This window comes from Callorhinchus milii, unplaced genomic scaffold, assembly GCF_018977255.1.
Source record: "Callorhinchus milii isolate IMCB2004 unplaced genomic scaffold, IMCB_Cmil_1.0 Scaffold11, whole genome shotgun sequence".
Lineage (NCBI taxonomy): Eukaryota > Metazoa > Chordata > Chondrichthyes > Chimaeriformes > Callorhinchidae > Callorhinchus > Callorhinchus milii.
Window position 1 is genome coordinate 3,345,655 of NW_024704752.1, and position 18,282 is coordinate 3,363,936.

Sequence of the window (18,282 nt, forward strand, 5' to 3'; positions counted from 1 at the left end):
AAGAAAGTATTTAACCTGATGTCCCGATTTGCATAGAAGCCGTTATGGGTGTAAAAGAATAATCTTGTATTCATTTCACCATCTGTTGTGCAAAGAAAATGTAACAGCAAGACATAATCCAGTTATACAGACTGACTTTTCACAGGGCTGAAGTGCAATAATTTTGACAGATGTAGAAAAATTGTACTTTCAAGCAAAGGAACACAGGTATATTGACCTGCACAGAACAGGCTAAAGACTATTCCTCTCCCCACTTAGGTCTTTGTTTAGCAATTCGCTGTCCCCAAGGTATCTATTCAAAATAAAGAGGAAAAGGTCAAGGATATCATTGCCATTGGTCTTTTGGTTTAAGAAATTACAATACCTGATTATTCCCTATTCTAAAGGAGGAGCAACAATTCTACCATATGGATTTCAGATGGGTACCTTAATATTATGATGTTAGTATCAGAAGTATCATTTACTAAGTCCATTCTGTTTTTAAACCAACACAGGTCAGCTCATTATTTTTCTGACATTGCCAATTATGCTGTACTACCAATAAGAAAAACAAGATCCTCTTGTTTGGGGGTGGAACAAATGTCTTCAACTTAACTGCAGAAATTTGCACTCTATAGGAACCTGCTATGTGCTTGGTAAATGTTTTCTCCTCTCTAATGGATATTTCTGCTCGTAAAGACATAACTGCTAGCGGACTTGTGTTCACTTCTACAACTGGTTCCATACCAGCTGTACTTTCCTTATATTAGTTTTCAATTAGGTTAGCAATTTATCCAGCAGTTTAGTTTACTGATATGCATGTCTTGTCCAATGTATTTATTATTTAAGACATTATTTCTGCTTCCCTGTATTGAAGGTTTCAGTTCGTATTTAACAGTAAATGTAATTAATTTTATGAATGTTTGCCATCATTGTATCAATGAAAGCCATTTTCCTCTAGTGTAAACAACAATAATAACAAACAAATTACATTTATATAGCACATTTCACGTTAGGAGAATGCCCCAGGACAACAATTCCTATTTCTAGAGTGTTACAGAGTGGGTCTTTATCTGTTCATAGAATTTGTAAGGCTTTCATCTAATAGAAATTAAACTGTTAAACTAATGAGGATATTGCAAGGGAAAAGCATATTTAGAGAGACGGGTGCCGTCCTGAATTTTCATGGTTGTGTAATTTACTTTAATCCATAACATATATATCTACCCACCAAAGATTAACGGTTACATCTCTAAAAGCAGATAAATAACTTTTACTTTGTTTCACAGGAAAGAGCCTTGAAGTCCATAGTGCAATTGTATATCTGAGTTCCAAACATGCAGCCATGTTTCAAGAGGCATTCTAGAACAATTAAGGCAACATTATAGCTTCCAGTATTTTCTGCTCGTCAACCTCTGGATAACTAACCCATAATCTATTGTAACCAACAATCTCTTCAGTTACCTGTACCAAAGACACTAGACACTTATTTATAAAAGAGACTTGACAATTGTCTTAAATTTTTCTCACCCGTTACTATCTTGAAAAACATTTTAATGAGTGTTGTGCTTATTGGAGCAGTGTTGACCTTGTCGTTTTTTAAAATTAAAATAAATTGTTTTATTAGGAGCAGTTGACTATCGTTTTGCCTGTGTTTCTAAATTCATTTGGAGAGGTGTGCAGTTCTTTGTAAGAACTTGTTGCATTCTATTACCTCAAATGAATGTTAGAACTATCCTATTTTAATACATTTTTGATAGTGTATAAATAAGCACAATTGCTGCTATGCAATAAATTTACTTTTAGCAGTTAAGACTACTTGGAAAATCATGGGAGCAAAAATCGCTAATAATGCACTGGTTTACAGAGGGAACAATTTTGCAAACAGGGAAAGAAATCAAATATATGTTAATGTTTACTAAAAATCATTTTTTTGTAAATCTGTTTTAACAGACCTTATCCCTCAGGGAAAGTGTTTTTTTTAATGCGCTACTATTGTCGGTCTATATCGTTTTAAGTTTTAAACTAATTTTAATCTTCTCTTCAAAGTTGTTCCATACTGAAAACTACACATTGCAAAAATAATAGTTGAAAACACTTTGCCAAGCAAAACGATCCATCTTTTCCAATTTTTTTTAGATATTAAAATGGATATTTTTAACTTTTACAAGATTTTTGTAATATACATTTGAGATTTTCTACCTGTAATTTATTCTATTTATTTTGACTTTCTTTCTTAGATTGTTTGCAGTTGATGTATAAAATGCTTGGTTTCAGATTTATCCTTTGAATATGTAAATATTTGAAACGGATTTAATTCCTCTTGCAGCTGCTCTTAAATGATGCAATGGTATCCTCAGCATGATTTCAATCTTGTAAATTCTGCTAATTACTATTTGAGGAACGAATAAACATTTTACCATATCCAGAGTTGTTTTGGTTTGATTTACATGCATTTTGGGCAAAGAGATGCTTTGAAATATATCAAGTGGCAAATGCCATCTGATTTAAATGAAAACCTTATCTCAAAAACCTGAGATGCTTTGTGAAACCACATTCATTGCTTTTCTATGCATTTTGCTGCTGCATTTTCCTGTTATCAATTTCTTCAATATATTGAAGAAAAAAATGGCTTCTTTATGTCTCTTAAGCTTCAGTTCAAGATGTTTGGTTCATATTTTGTGAGGAGGGCGTGTACATTCCAAAGCCTGAACTGACCATTTACAAAGTGAGATGAACCGCATGAAGGGGAAATCTTTCTTTCGCGCTATCTGGAGCTCCCTCCCTCAACCCCTCTCGTTAGACCCTATCCAAGTCTTGCCTTAAAACCTACCCCTGACCACACCTATGGTCACCTAACCTCTATCGGTGTCCAAACCTGCCACTGTAAAGTGATCTGAGACCTAATTCTGTGCTGAAGAGTACTATTTAAATATAACTTGTTTTCCTAGCTCCTAGATTGAAATGCTCATGTCCCTAGTTCCCCATTGTAATATGTGGAGTGCGTATTTCAAAACTGCTGGATATCAGCATAAAATACTCAATTGGCTATCACATGACAGCTTTTCATTTCGTAATCACTTCGCACGAGGCTGCATTGCTAAAGATACAAACATCCTATTGAAGTTGCAAAGTCATTTCCTTATTGCATATTAAGCAGGGATGTTTAGTTCAAGAGTGGATCCAGTTGAAAGAAGGTAAGAGGATCAGTTTTTGTTCTGACAGAAGTAGGGTTACTTTGTAAATGATACCAAGATACATGATCAATGTAGAGTAATTTGTAGAGTTCACAAGGATCTGACCATGCTAAATAGCTGACCTAAGGGAATGTCTTGATAGAATTTAATATAAATAAATGTGAGATGATAGGAATGTAAAATGTGTGTGGGGGAAAAGCTATACAATTTTTAGGTGTAATTCTGGGTTGTTGAAACTATTAATGTGAATCGAAATGTGAGCACAGAAGGCAAAAGGTGCTGGATAAATTTCAGCACGTTAAGAAATGGAATTTAAGTACAGAAAGATATGTATGGACGGATATAATGGAAGTCAGTGGAACACTGGGGTTACTGAGGGTGTTAAATTATCTCTCTCTTTCAGATGCTGATTCACCTGCTGTCCATTTCAAGCAGTAAAGTCTAAAAGAAGGGCACATTGTTTCTTGGTGATTCTGATCAGCATTTTGGGGGGGATTCATTTAATCTGCAAAGGGAAATGGCGACATCCCAGTGCTTATTTATTGCTGTGAGTTTTCTTCTCTTTGTCGTGTCTTTCAGCTGCCCTGAAGACTGTGAATGCTCTCTGACTAGAGCCTCTTGTGTCATGAAAAGTGGAAAGACAGACACAAAATTACTTGCAGCCTTGCCAGCAAATTTATCAGTATTGTCAGTGATTACATTGATGACCAACATAAAAGCAAACAGCTTTGCAAATCTAACACTTTTGAGGCAACTTATATTTATTGGAGATCACATATCGAGTGTTTCCTTCGGAGCCTTTAACCATCTAGATAACCTTAGTGCCCTCATGTTGGATAAAACTTTATTGGAAGTTCTGCCAGCTGGAGTCTTTGACAAACTAGTTCATCTTCGACAACTTTATTTCACCAATAACAAGCTAAGAAAAATTGATAAAGGATTGCTCGATAACCTTATCGAGCTGGAAGAACTCTATTTGTACGGAAACATGTTACAAACACTTCCAGTGGGCGTGTTTGACAGTCTGGTGAATCTTAAGAAGCTTCATTTAGGGAGGAATTTACTCAGCGTTCTTCCTGCAACGATATTTGACAAGCTTGCAAACCTGCAAATTCTTAGGATGTATCAAAACAGACTCACTGGCATTCCCTCGGGTTGCTTTGATCAATTGACAAAACTCACTGAGCTGTCTCTCCATGTTAATTACATCACTCACCTCCCCAGTGACTCCTTTATTCAACTCCAGAGCCTGGTAATGTTAATGCTATCCAACAATAAACTCATTGCATTGCCACCCAGGATCTTTCATCATCTGCCCAACCTCAGTAAGTTATCTCTCTTCGAAAACCAACTCTCGCTTCTTCCAGTGAGCACTTTTGGCAAAATGGATAAGCTGAAGGAACTGTGGCTATATGACAACCACCTGACCAGTCTTGCTGATGACTTGTTCATCAATGTTACGCATTTAACTGTATTGACTTTATCCTACAATAAAATCAGCAGCATCTCGCGCAACGCCTTCAGGGGTCTGGACAAACTTCACAAACTTTCCCTCCAGCAAAACCATCTTTCTATATTAAGCGAGAACTTGTTCAGCTACCTGGGACAACTGCGATACCTCTCGCTCAGTTTCAACCAAATTCAATCCCTTCCCAGAGATATTGTTAAGGGGTTGCACAATCTGACAGTTCTCAAACTGGAAATGAATTTATTACAAAATGTCCCAGAGGGATTGCTGGATAGCTTGGCACATGTTCAGCAAGTCCATTTGCACAACAATCCTTGGAAGTGTGACTGTGCCATTTCTTATCTGAAACAATGGATGTCAAGCCACTCCAAAGTGATAATCAACAGCACCCAAGTAACATGTAGTTACCCAACCTCATTGCTCGGCCGGTCTGTCGCAACCTTGCCTGATAATGTGCTAGCAACCTGTAACACAACCAGCCCAGTTACAGAAACAAGAGCACTCCTTCTTAACTCCTGCCCACCGATGGATGCCTGCACCTCGCCAATGGAGACTTCTCATCAAGCAGCCAACAGTGCCTCAGAAGAGCATGGAGTTGAGTCCACAGCTGTCACAAACCCATCACAAGAGTGGAAGGCAACCGGTGCCTCCGTTCAGAGTTCCACAGGTCGTGTCCTCCTCACCAGTCAGGGCAGCTATGAAGAGATTGTGAGCCACACAATAGGCTTCGGAGCCAACACCACACCAGCTACTGTTTTTCATCAGAGTCAAATATCCACAAATGCCAATGGAATTCAGGGGCTTCCAAATATCCCCTGTGATACGATTCTGATCTCCACCATCTTCTTGGTTATATTACAGTGTTGTCTGATTATTATAGCTTTGTATATTCTGTTTGTTATCAGAAGGCGTTTGCTTCATCGGCACAGAATCGCTCAAGCTGTTTTTTGAGATTCTCTGAAAGGTGTGAAGTCTGAGTCAGGAAACATGCACAAAACAATTTTACTTTTAATTTTGTATTTCATATTAATTGTTCATTTAGGTCTGATCTTTTTCATATGTATACAATTGTTGTATTTTATTTTTTTGGGGTGATTACAGGTTATTTTGTATAGCGGATATTGTTTATAAAAAATTACCTTTTTATAGAAGGCAGAAGCTGCATACTTAAAATGATGCATAATAATCCTTGCATTTGATATAATGCCTTATCATGTTTGAGATGCCTTAAAGCCCCCCTTCACAGAATATTCTGTAAAGTGAATTGACTATATTTTGTCTGCAAAACATGGCACAGTTGTGGATTGAGTGACTAAGTTGTTATTTTTTGAAGGGATTATCACCCCTGGAAAGCGATCCACCAGTCAACTAACAACCGGGTTCCTACTTACTGCACCAAATGAAAAATCTAATATGATGTACTATGGCATAAACTCATTGCAATAAATAGTGTATTGAGCTTGTGCCATGCCAGCCGAGAATATAAAAGTAGTCTGTGCTTTCAAATGCAAATTGCCTGACTTTTTTTGGAAAAAAATTCCAAGTTAAATGAAATAAAAATTAAAATCTCATATGAGCCAATGGTTTTCACTTGTTTAAAATATGCCAGTTGCTAGATCCACTATCAAGAGTTCAGAACTACGCAGTGCGGTAAACTGTTAGTTGTTAGCTCCTTGATTTTCATCAAGGTTACCCCACCAACTTGTCCGCTCCCTCTGCTTGGCAGGCACTGGCCTGCTCCATGCCCTCGCCCTAACATTGGCAGATTTGTCAGCTTTTCCACCCCCACCCTCTGGAACTTCCTCCCCAAACCTTCCGCCTCTCTGCCTCCCTCACCTCCTTCAAGGCCAATCACAAGACCTTCCTCTTTGACTGTGTCTTTGGCCGTACTCTCACCCCCACTCCCCCCTAATCTCCAGCCTCTTGATTCCAATCCCCAGCTTGGGTGCAAACCCTCCAGCGCTTTGGGACATCCTTCTGACATGAAAGGCGCTAGATACATGTAATTTGTTGGTGTTGTCTTCCAACGCGGGAGAAAGGGTCTACATTAATTTGGTAGGATGAAGAAGAAAATAAACTACTCACAGAGGGATTGCCAGTGAATGACAGCGGCTGTTTATCTGTCAGAAGCAAACCTTGATGTTCCACACTAGTCTGTTCCATTATTTCCTCGATTCCACTATGTGTTTCCTACCACAAGCCTGATCTGTGAAGTTGTGATAATAACCAAGGAGATAAACTTCCCAGTTATTGCAACAACTGGAGGACAATGTTGGATTTCACAAGGCTGAAAACTTGCCAATTAACCTGGTTCTAAATTATGCTCACAACATTAGTCGGTGAAACTGCCAAAGGAGCCAGTTACTAAAATAAATTCTTAATTCAGAAGAACATAATTCATGAAAGAATTTGGTTGTGTTTGGCAGCCAAACCTAATCCAGCAAAAAAATTCCTTCAGCTCACCAGCCTTCCAGAAGATAAAGCTATAAACTAAATCTCTTGCTCTGTATGTATATATATGTGAAGGTAGATTATTATAGATTATTAACTTGCTCTAATCTGTTCTCTTGTGAACAATGATGACAATAAAGAATTAGCAAAATAATAATTATCCTGGTTTTGGGGTGTAGCGCCTTATCACCTCTTTCTAGCATTAAGTAGCAACCTGGTTGTTATTCGATTGGTGGTTTTTTTTTATTTGATAATTTTTTTTTGATAAATTGGGCACTCAAACCACTGTTTGTGGGACACTGCTGTGCGCAATTGGTTGCTATGCTATGCCCACAAAATACAATAAATCCACTTTATATGTGGTGAAATGTCTCATCTCAATTGCTAAGGCACTACATGATTATTATTTATTCTAGGTGTGACCCTTCATCGCTGCAGTCGCATATTCGACTGGCGTTCACTAACCCGGCTCACACATGAAGAATTATCACATGTACAAGTTAACAGGTTGTCACCCTTGGACCTGGACCCCATTCTGAGTCACGCCTTTGGGGGAAGGAAGACTGTGGAGGGACGTTAAGAAAAAATCCTGTCACGAAAAATGGGCTGGAAAAAAGGTTGAACCTACATCTCACGTGAGCTCACTCACCCCTGATTATCTGTTGGTCGTTAACTGCTGGGAGGAGTTTGCTTCCATTTCAGCAAGTCACCCTTTTGTGCAGGATAGATTATTGAGGAAGGTAAAAACAAAGTTCTTTTTAATAATTTTATTAATGACACAGTGATACGTCGAATATTTGAGTGCACGTATTGTTCATATATGTATGACAGTAAAACTATATTGCATTTAAATAAAAATTTCAAATAAATTTTAATTTTATTGTGATTGAAGGGAGATAAATTCGGAACAAACCTGCGGTAACACTTCTTCAGTGAGCGAGTAGTAAACTAAGGAGAGGGTGGAAGCAGAAAAGATTGTTTGTTTCAAGAACAAATTACATAGATTTCTGCTAGAAAATAATATCTCAGGATACATTTGGGACACGGCATGTCAAGCGACTGCCAGGATAGTGGAAGGCGAAGTAGCAAATTCTTATGTTCTTATCCCAACGCCCAATGTATTATTATTTTAAATCATTCTTATTATTTAAAAGTTTGACATAAAATGTTGCAATATATTTTGGGGGGGGATTTGGTCCAAAACGCCAGCTCGGGCGCACATCCTTGACCGTCCAGCACTTTTTGACATCCGCCAGACGTGAAAGGCGCTGTGTAAATGTAATCTGTTGTTCAATGTGTAAAATGATTTTACAAAAAGGATAAATTTGTTGCCTGGCTCGGGTTGATTTTCCGCCCGCCTAACCCGCTGAGGCCCCTTTAGCACGTCTACTATCGTCCCCATGCTGGGACCAGCAGACCCAGCACAAACAGGGCTCACAAGAATTAACCATGCTCCTGACCCCACACTGGTCGGAGACTATTAGGAGCAATGATGACGCATCATTTGGGATAAATGTACTTCTTTGGGTGTGAGCAAAACCTCAACGTTGTGTTTTTTAATGTTGTTGAATTTGCAAATACTGTAGTTTCGCCCACAAAATACACAGTCAATCCACTTTATAATAGCTTCTGCTCTCTAAGGTGATAAGATAATCATATTAATAATAATCCTATAATTTAATATAACGCCTCTCACGTCAAGAGGACGCCTCGAAGCACTTCACAGGATTTACTGTGAAGAGTAGTGACTGTGTAATACACTGGCTAGTGGTGAGGGACAAAGTTTGCATTAATTCCTCCCTCCCCCCTCAACCAGAGATTTTATTATGTGCATTAAAAAATACCTTTAATGACCCTTACATAGAGAAAAACTGCAGATTCCTGTTCACAGGGCGCGGGTTTTCCTCAGTGTCTCCCTGCTAGGTACCAATATCCTATTTCAATCACTTGAAATAAATCACCTCTGGTGCAACGCTGTCGCGCAGTATCATTTGGTTGTGGTTATCTATAAATATATATATATTTTTTACAAAGTTTCTAGTCATGTTTTCACAGGATGTTTCATTGTGCACCTTTTTTTGCAAAAACCTTTTGCTGAGGTAATAAAGTCTTACAAATTATTGCATTAATATATTGCGCTCCAATTGTAGGTACAATGAAATCGCAATCCTATATGTTCTTGGTATTAAGTCTTCAAATCCATCTCTTCGTCTCTGCCTGCCCTGATGGATGTCACTGTTACAATTTGCCCAATTTTGTGATATGCAATGGGAAAACCCTAACAGAAATACCAACGTCCATACCCCCACATATTCAAATCCTACAGGTGATACACACCCAAATGGAAGTGGTCAGAGCCAACGCCTTCTTGAATCTCTCATCACTGGTCACCCTCATAATCCACCAAACCCAGATCTCTCACATTGACTTGGGGGCGTTTAACAACTTGGACCATCTGACCAGGTTGAGTCTGGAGGGCAACAGGTTGGAGCGTCTGCCTGCGGGACTGTTTGATGGCTTACACAGTCTTCAAATCCTCGTGTTGCAGAGTAACAGGTTGACCAGTGTGGAGCCAGACTTGTTCAACCAACTGGTTAGCCTCAAAGACCTACAGCTCCACCACAACAGATTGACCACAATCGCTGACGGTACATTTGACCATCTCACGCAGCTGGTAAAGCTTAATTTAGGCAAGAACAAGATCACCAATCTGCCCTTGAAGGTCTTTGACAAACTGGGACAACTTCAACAGCTATGGCTCTATGAAAACCAGCTTGGTGCCATTGCTGCCAGGAGCCTTGCCAACCTCAACAGCTTAGTAGAACTAGGGCTCAACAGTAACAGCATCCAGCACCTTGCGGCCAATGTCTTCTCGGCTCTACCTCATTTGAAGACATTGACCTTATCTGGTAACTTGTTGTCAACATTGCCACAGGGACTTTTACTGGATCTGCCCAAACTCTCACAACTGACCCTCTATGAAAACCATCTGTCGCGGCTAATGCCGGGCACTTTTGGTGCCATGCCCGAACTCCGAGAGCTTTGGTTATACCAAAACCAACTCGTAATTCTAGAAGACAATGTATTCAGCAACTTATCCTCTTTACGCGTTCTCATTTTGAGCCACAATCAGATTTCCTCCATCCAAAAAGGAGCCTTTAGCGGTTTAGATGAACTCACAGACCTCTTCCTCCACACAAATAATATCAGCAAATTAGGTTGGGACGTGTTTAGCAACCTTGGACAATTGCGGAACATCTCACTCCACAACAACCGGCTCCAGTCACTTTCCCCGCGGGTTTTTAACAACCTGCAGAACTTGAGAAAGATTCAGCTTCACAACAACTCGCTGCAGCAAGTTCCAAGTGCTCTGTTTCACCTCTTACCTGGTCTGACCGAGGTCAGTCTACATCTAAATGTCTGGTTGTGTGACTGTGGCATCCTAGGGCTGCAGGACTGGTTAAAAAATCACCCTGATAAAGCGTTGGCGCCAAATCGCGTTACTTGTCATAATCCCCCTGCTCTCCAAGGCAGACCAATTCTAACTCTGGTTGATGAATCCCTTGCCTGTGATGCTCAGTCTGCTCCTCCAGTGAACTACACCACAGGACTAATACCGCTCCAGCTGAACACTGAAGGAGAAAGACGGGACCATTATATTCTCACTGCAGCTCGGAGTGAAAGAACAAATGCAGTGAATGGTGAAGGAACTCAGAACATTGCCCATCAGACGCTCGATCCCTTTAACACAGGGATTCTGATCATTCTTCTTCTACTTGTCTGTGTTATTGTAATTGTCACATCAAGAAATTGGGTGAAACCTCACACTGAGAGAAGGGATCCTATAATGCTGCTTCGACTCTCGCCAATAAATGATGCCCTTTAAGGAAAGAGGCCAATTCTCTTCTAGTTTGACTCAGGATCGTATTTTTTTTGTTTACAAAAGCTTTTGAGTACTTTGTCATTATTGTTGACATTAATTCCATTCCAATTATGCTTTCGATCCTCATTAAAATGGTCCATTTTAAATAGTTTTTTAAAAATATTTAGCCGCACCAGCATCTGTTTTGTAATGGGAATGATAAAACACCTGCCAATAGCCAGCGAACAGCCAATTGCGCACAGCAGTGATGATAACGGAATAAAGATGAAGCGTAGAAAATACAACAGCTTTGTCTAAATGTGTGTTTTTATTTCCGGGCTCAGATTAACAAGATGGTTGGTAGAGGGCAGGACGTTGAACCTATTTAAGAAACAGTGTGATGTGGCATTGGGAGGATGGTAGTGTGGGCACTCTGAAAAGATGAGATCAAATAGGCTGAATGTCCTTCTTTACCTAATTGACTCCTGAGATCTCAAGATCTTCTGTTGCTTTAATAGTGTTGTTTATTGACATTATCTTTTACGCTGCAACTGAGAAGAAAATTTACTTTTCACATATTTTCATATTGTGAAGGCCTCGTAATGTTATTTCCAATAACATAATGAAGGTCAATCGATGGAACAGACCCTCCACCAAAACTATTTTGTGTGACATATCCTCTGGGCCAATTGGTTGCTGCTTTCACCCACACAAAAAAAATGCGGTGACTGCACTCTGCGCTTTGGGACGTTCTCCTAACATGAAAGGCGCTGTATCAAATGCCAGGATTATTATTTATTATTGTTATTAATACTGACACAGAACTTGATGGGAAACCCACCGAGAACAGCAGTCAGTTGATTAATTTGTTGACACCCAGTTGTGCAGCAAGATATCTCTAGTTCGCTCGTTATCAGACTAAGGTGCGTGGGTCAGTTAAGTGCTCCATGTGACGTGCAGAGCTTTATCAAGTGCTCTCAGGATCAGATGAGTTTGTGAGCTACATCTGTCGCTTCACTTGTTTACGCAGCCACACAGCCCAGTCCTTCATATCAAAAGTCTCGGCGCTTCAGAACATTGCTCTTTATTTAGGTAAGTGGAGCATTTTTACCATTTACATTAATGAGCGTACATCAAGCTCATTTATACAATTGATATATAATTTGGTCGTTCGAACCAAGACTGTTTGTGTAACACTGTTGTGCGCAATTGACTGGTTCGTTTCTCTCACAAAATATACAGTGGATTTGGTTCACCATATAATCCTGTGAAGCGCTTTGAGATATTTCAACAACACGATACGGCCCTGTATCGAACACAAGGATTATTATTGTCATTATTTTACTGAGTCTTTTCTGGGAAGGGTCAGCCAGTTGCCTCGACACACGTGGAAACCTATCGCCATGCTTAACAGTATTCAAACCACACTGCAAGTTCCACATATGTACACCACCCACACAGGCACATTTCCCTGCTGCTACAGCTTTTGTTTCAAACTCTTCAGTACGGCATTTCAGCAATGGTTTACTGTAGTTTAATTGATCAGAGATATGATGTGATTGCAGTGTTTTCCTGAGATTAAACCATCTATCTGGATTCCTTGGTAAAACAATGCTTAATAGGTTAAGAATAAATGGCACTTAATGTTTTTGATTCAACCATGAACAAGCATTCTAGAGCACTGCCAGTTCCTCTCAGATAATAATAAAAATGTTAATAATCCTTGCATTTTCTGTAGCGCCTTATCATGTCGTTGAGACATCTCAAAGTGCTTCACAGAATATATTGTAAAGTGGAGTCACTGTTTATTTTGTGAGCGAAACACAGCAGCCAATTGCACACAATAATGTCACACAAACAGTCGTGGATTGAGTGACCTAAATTAAAAAAAAATTGAGGATTTATTATCCCCGGAAAGCGATCCACCAAGACAGAGGGAGATGGAGTTATCACAGCAACTCTTCATTGCAGTGTAGTCTTTGTACAGAGGTTGTTAATATTCATTGGTGTAAAGAAACTAACTCAGAGCAGTGACCAACATAAATAAGAGCTGATGTTAATTATAATAAATAATGCGGTCACTCAATTCACCACTGCAATCATTTGACACTGCTGTGTGCAATTGTCTGCCGCGTTTCACTCACAAAAAAAACAGTGAATTAACTCGCTTAACAGTATATTCCCTGAAGCGCTTTGTGACATCTCAACAACCTGATAAGGCGCTATATCAAATGCGAGGACTATTATAGGATATTTAGAAAGCTGATGTACCCCAAAGGAAAGAAAAGAGGCAAATAAAGAAAGAAATGGAAAGAGTTTTGGCTAAAAGTTGGTTTTGTTGGTTCTCCCTTTTTTGCTGTTCACTTCCCAGACCTTATTTCATTCGCTTTCTACATCTGATCATCCTTTACTTTGCAGTGACATGGCTCCCGTGCACCACCTGACTCTGTCGTTGGTTATACTGTTGGCCTTTGACATCGTCATTGCTGCCCAAACATGTGTATTCAGTGAGGAAAAGTTGACGTGCAACCACCGAGATATTAAAGAAATTCCAGAGTTCATCGCTCCCAATGTCACTGAGTTCATTGCTATTGGAACAGGAATCTCTATCATGAGAGATGGGGCTTTCAAAAACTACCCTGAATCGCTGAAGAAGATGATTTTCATGACTAGTGAACTAAATACAATAGAACCCGGTGCCCTACATACACTCACCCACCTGACAGATCTTGAGATCTCAGGGAATCGATTGGAAACATTAAGTCTGGGTACTTTTGATCGTCTCTTGCAATTGAAAATCCTTTACCTGGACACCAACCGGCTTGGTAGTCTCAAGAAAGGGCTATTTGACCCACTCATCAATTTGGAAGTACTGCGGTTGTTTTACAATCAGATAGAGGCTCTTCCCGATGGGATATTCGACAAACTCAGGAAACTTCAAATGCTGCACTTGGCAGGAAATCGGATCAAGTATCTTTCTCGGGGGATATTTCAAAACCTCTTGGAGCTGACACTCCTGAAACTGGACGAAAATCAAATCATCGATCTTCCCGAGGATATCTTTGACAACCTTACCAATCTAACCACTCTGTCTTTGGGGAAAAATGAAATCAAGCGCCTCCCACCTAAACTGTTTTCCAAACTTCTGAAGTTAAAGAAACTTTCCCTGGAGGGCAACTTAATTACTGAGCTCCCGTTTGGAATATTCCACAATTTGACCCAAATCAGCCATTTGAAACTCGAAGACAACCAACTCTTGCGACTGCCTGTGAACGTATTTGGGCTGATGCCAAAAGTTACCGATCTTTCACTGAGGAAAAACAACCTCTCCACCGTTCCTGATTATGTCTTCAGCAGCCTGCCAGGTTTGAGTAAACTCTCGCTGACTAAAAACCAAATTACTGTTCTCCCAAGGCATGCCTTCAGTGGCCTCCCAAAGCTGACAACTCTTGACTTAGCAGACAATCGACTGTCTTCCTTAGACAGAGACATCTTTGAAAATTTAACCAAGCTGAGAAGAATGAATCTTTCCAAGAACCAGTTGCGTAATGTACCCGCTGGGGCATTTGAATCTCTCCGCTCTCTGGCACCCTCAGGGCTTAATCTTCTGGACAACCCCTGGCATTGCGACTGTCGATTGAAGCCCCTCAAAAATTGGATTTTGAATAATTTCAAAAAGGTGAAAACGTACAGGAATATTTCCTGCCATAGTCCCAGCCATTTGTCTGGGCAGAACATTTTCTTTTTAGGAGACGACGCATTCATATGTTTGACAACTCCAGATGTTTCTACTGCATCGACCACACTGGTGACTACTCCTGTTACCACATACACAACAGAGGTAACTACTGAACAGACAACAACTCCAGATGTTTCTACTACACTGACCACTCTGTTGTCTACTCCTGTTACCACATACACAGCAGAGGTAACTACTGAACAGACAACAACTCCAGATGTTTCTACTACATTGACCACTCTGTTGTCTACTCCTGTTACCACATACATAACAGAGGTAACTACTGAACAGACAACAACTCCAGATGTTTCTACTACATTGACCACTCTGTTGTCTACTCCTGTTACCACATACATAACAGAGGTAACTACTGAACAGACAACAACTCCAGATGTCTCAACTACTATGTGGACCTCCTTGGTATCTACTCCTGTTACAACATACACAACAGAGGTAACTACTGAACAGACAACTCCAGATGTTTCTACTGCATCGACCACACTGGTGACTACTCCTGTTACCACATACACAACAGAGGTAACTACTGAACAGACAACAACTCCAGATGTTTCTACTACACTGACCACTCTGTTGTCTACTCCTGTTACCACATACACAGCAGAGGTAACTACTGAACAGACAACAACTACAGATGTTTCTACTGCATTGACCACTCTGTTGTCTACTCCTGTTACCACATACATAACAGAGGTAACTACTGAACAGACAACAACTCCAGATGTCTCAACTACTATGTGGACCTCCTTGGCCTCCTTGGTATCTACTCCTGTTACAACATACACAACAGAGGCAACTACTGAACAAACCACAACTCCAGATGTTTCTACTGCATCGACCACACTGGTGACTACTCCTGTTACCACATACACAACAGAGGTAACTACTGAACATTCAACAACTCCAGATGTTTCTACTGCATTGACCACACTGGTGACTACTCCTGTTACCACATACACAACAGAGGTAACTACTGAACAGACAACAACTCCAGATGTCTCAACTACTATGTGGACCTCCTTGGCCTCCTTGGTATCTACTCCTGTTACAACATACACAACAGAGGCAACTACTGAACAAACCACAACTCCAGATGTTTCTACTGCATCGACCACACTGGTGACTACTGTTACCACATACACAGCAGAGGTAACTACTGAACAGACAACAACTCCAGATGTTTCTACTACATTGACCACTCTGTTGTCTACTCCTGTTACCACATACATAACAGAGGTAACTACTGAACAGACAACAACTCCAGATGTCTCAACTACTATGTGGACCTCCTTGGTATCTACTCCTGTTACAACATACACAACAGAGGCAACTACTGAACAAACCACAACTCCAGATGTTTCTACTTCTGCTACGGAGATATTTTATCGTTCAACAGAATCGGATATTTTTACAACGCAATGGGCATCGACAATATCGTCGACATCACCTCTGGAAGCGCAGACGACCCTTACGTCGATGCAGGCAATCCCCACCTCTACTCCAGGCTTCAGCTCAAGCCTCATAACATCCGCTGAGCCTAACGCATCCTTCCAATTTCATAAGGAAGAAATTGCAGTGTCCCATAAAGGGGTGTCCTGTGAGCTGTTGGCTGTGCTCCTGGTGCTGCTGTTAACATTTCAGATCTTCTTAACTTTCATCCTTCTGTGGTTCGTGTTCAGCGCTTACATTTCAGTCTACTATGGGAACCAAAGACCACTCATGAAGCTGATTCGGTATTCAAGGATAAGATGAATGATTTTGAATTATCGTGGGATATTGCACACGCTTATTAGAGCTTCCTGTGATGCGCATCAAGTCGATGTGCGGATAGTTGGCGTCTGGATGTCAGTATATTCTGTGAACAACGTAATAAGGTGCTATATTTTCGCCTCAAAAGCGAGAGACCTGGGTTTGATTCCCGGCAAGGTGAACCATTGGGCAATTGTCCTTACTCCATCTGCCTCTGTTTACTTAGCAGTAAGTAGGAACCCGGTTGTTATTCGATTGGTGGATTGTTTTTCCTGGGGTAGTAATTCCTTTTTAAAAAAATTGTCACTCAATCCATGACTCTTTGTGGGACGCTGCTGTGTGCAATTTTGCCCACAAAATATAAGGTAATTCACTTTACAGTATATTCTGTGAAGCCCTTTGGTACATCTCGAACATGTGATAAGGGGCTATATCAAATGCAAGGATTATTATTAATAGTCGCACCAATGATTATAGGAACTATGTCTTGTATTGCCACATGAATCCACTTTCAATTATTATTTTTATTATTATTATCATTATTAAAACAGGGGCGCGAAATGCATAGCTATGGGAAGTTCAGTCAATGCTTTTGCCCCCAGCAGAGAGGATAATGCTTTTACTTTTTCAGCAATTCATAGTTCTGGAGTGTGAATTGTTTCTGTCTATGTCAGGGGCATCCACTTGTTGAGAGCTATATTACTTTTTCTGCCATCTTTGTGGACTGGAAACCACATGGAGCTTTCTACACCTGCGCTGCTTTATTGAGTGTTTTATGCCCCTCAGATTCTCACATAATGTAACACTGTAATGGCTAAAGGCTTTATATGTATATATATACAAGCCTTGCATTATCAACAACCCTGTACATTAATGACATACAGACACCTGCAATCTGCATTCAATATTCGCTTGGCTTTGCTACTGAATTGTAATTTAACGGCCTCAAATTTCTGCCGTCACCGCCATCAGCATCAGCCACGACTTGAACAATTGTTCCCGCGCCTCTTATCGTCTCGATTTGTCGAAATTCTTCGCTAGTGACGACCGCCGAGTGTAGTGACTGGTTTCCTGTTGGCAAAATGTGTAGCCACTCTGCACACTGCAAAATCACACACGCAAGGCGTGAGGAAAAGGATCAACTTATCTGGACGATTGCTGTTTTGGGGCGCAGGGAAAAGCTCCCTGCTCTTTCGTTACCTGCAGAACAGGCAGATGGCATTTGGTGTTCATTGCCTCTGTTAGAAGACAGCACCTCTGACAGCGTGCCCCCCCCCACCCCCACCCCCAAGTGCCAGCATGGAGCGTGAGCTCAAAGTTTTGCTCAGAAAATATACAGTCAATTCACTAGATTCACAGTGAATCCTGCTTTGAGACGTCTCAACGACATGATAAGATGCTATATCAAATGCAAGGATTATTATTACATATTAAAGTCCGGATTTGTGCGGTTTAAACCCCAAAACAATGCAAAGTGCCCAAAGAGCACCAATTCAGTACAAACACTAAATGTGCGATCTGTTTTCATGAAGGAGTTAAGTGGGACTCAATTATCTGTACAGCTGTAAATCCTATTTAAACTGACTTCTCTTGTTTTTAAATCTGTTTTGGAAGGCCTAAGAAGTGCTTCTTATTTGCTCTGGCAATAAACAAAACAATCGAGAGAGTTTATTAACGAGGAATGTTGCCGAGGTTTTTTTTATTGCTGAATGAACGTTGTGCACAGGCAATGTAATTTGCTTTACTTTCTTTATCTCCGCGCTCCCTGCTATCGAAACGAACTTCAAGAGATGAGGTTAAAAGTTAAAAGCAACGCTGA

General features: G+C 40.3%; 1 protein-coding gene across 1 annotated transcript; it reads left to right on the forward strand.

Annotated features, from left to right (window-relative positions):
* The first annotated feature begins 3,133 nt into the window (after positions 1–3,133).
* On the forward strand, positions 3,134–16,704 carry LOC103184475. Its single transcript, XM_007902488.2, has 7 exons — positions 3,134–3,176; positions 3,580–5,586; positions 7,988–8,013; positions 8,960–9,018; positions 9,246–10,978; positions 11,988–12,049; positions 13,376–16,704. The coding sequence occupies exons 2-7, from the start codon at positions 3,694–3,696 to the stop codon at positions 16,464–16,466; spliced, it is 6,864 nt and encodes a 2,287-aa protein (XP_007900679.2). The 5' UTR covers positions 3,134–3,176; positions 3,580–3,693; the 3' UTR covers positions 16,467–16,704.
* Positions 16,705–18,282: the final 1,578 nt, after the last annotated feature.

Coding starts and splice junctions, on each gene's coding strand:
- LOC103184475 (XM_007902488.2), top strand. CDS start 3,694: ATGGCGACATCCCAGTGCTTATTTATTGCTGTGAGTTTTCTTCTCTTT. Junction 5,587..7,987: donor GGCACAGAATCGCTCAAGCT/GTTTTTTGAGAT, acceptor TTGTGATTGAAG/GGAGATAAATTCGGAACAAA. Junction 12,050..13,375: donor GAACATTGCTCTTTATTTAG/GTAAGTGGAGCA, acceptor TTTACTTTGCAG/TGACATGGCTCCCGTGCACC.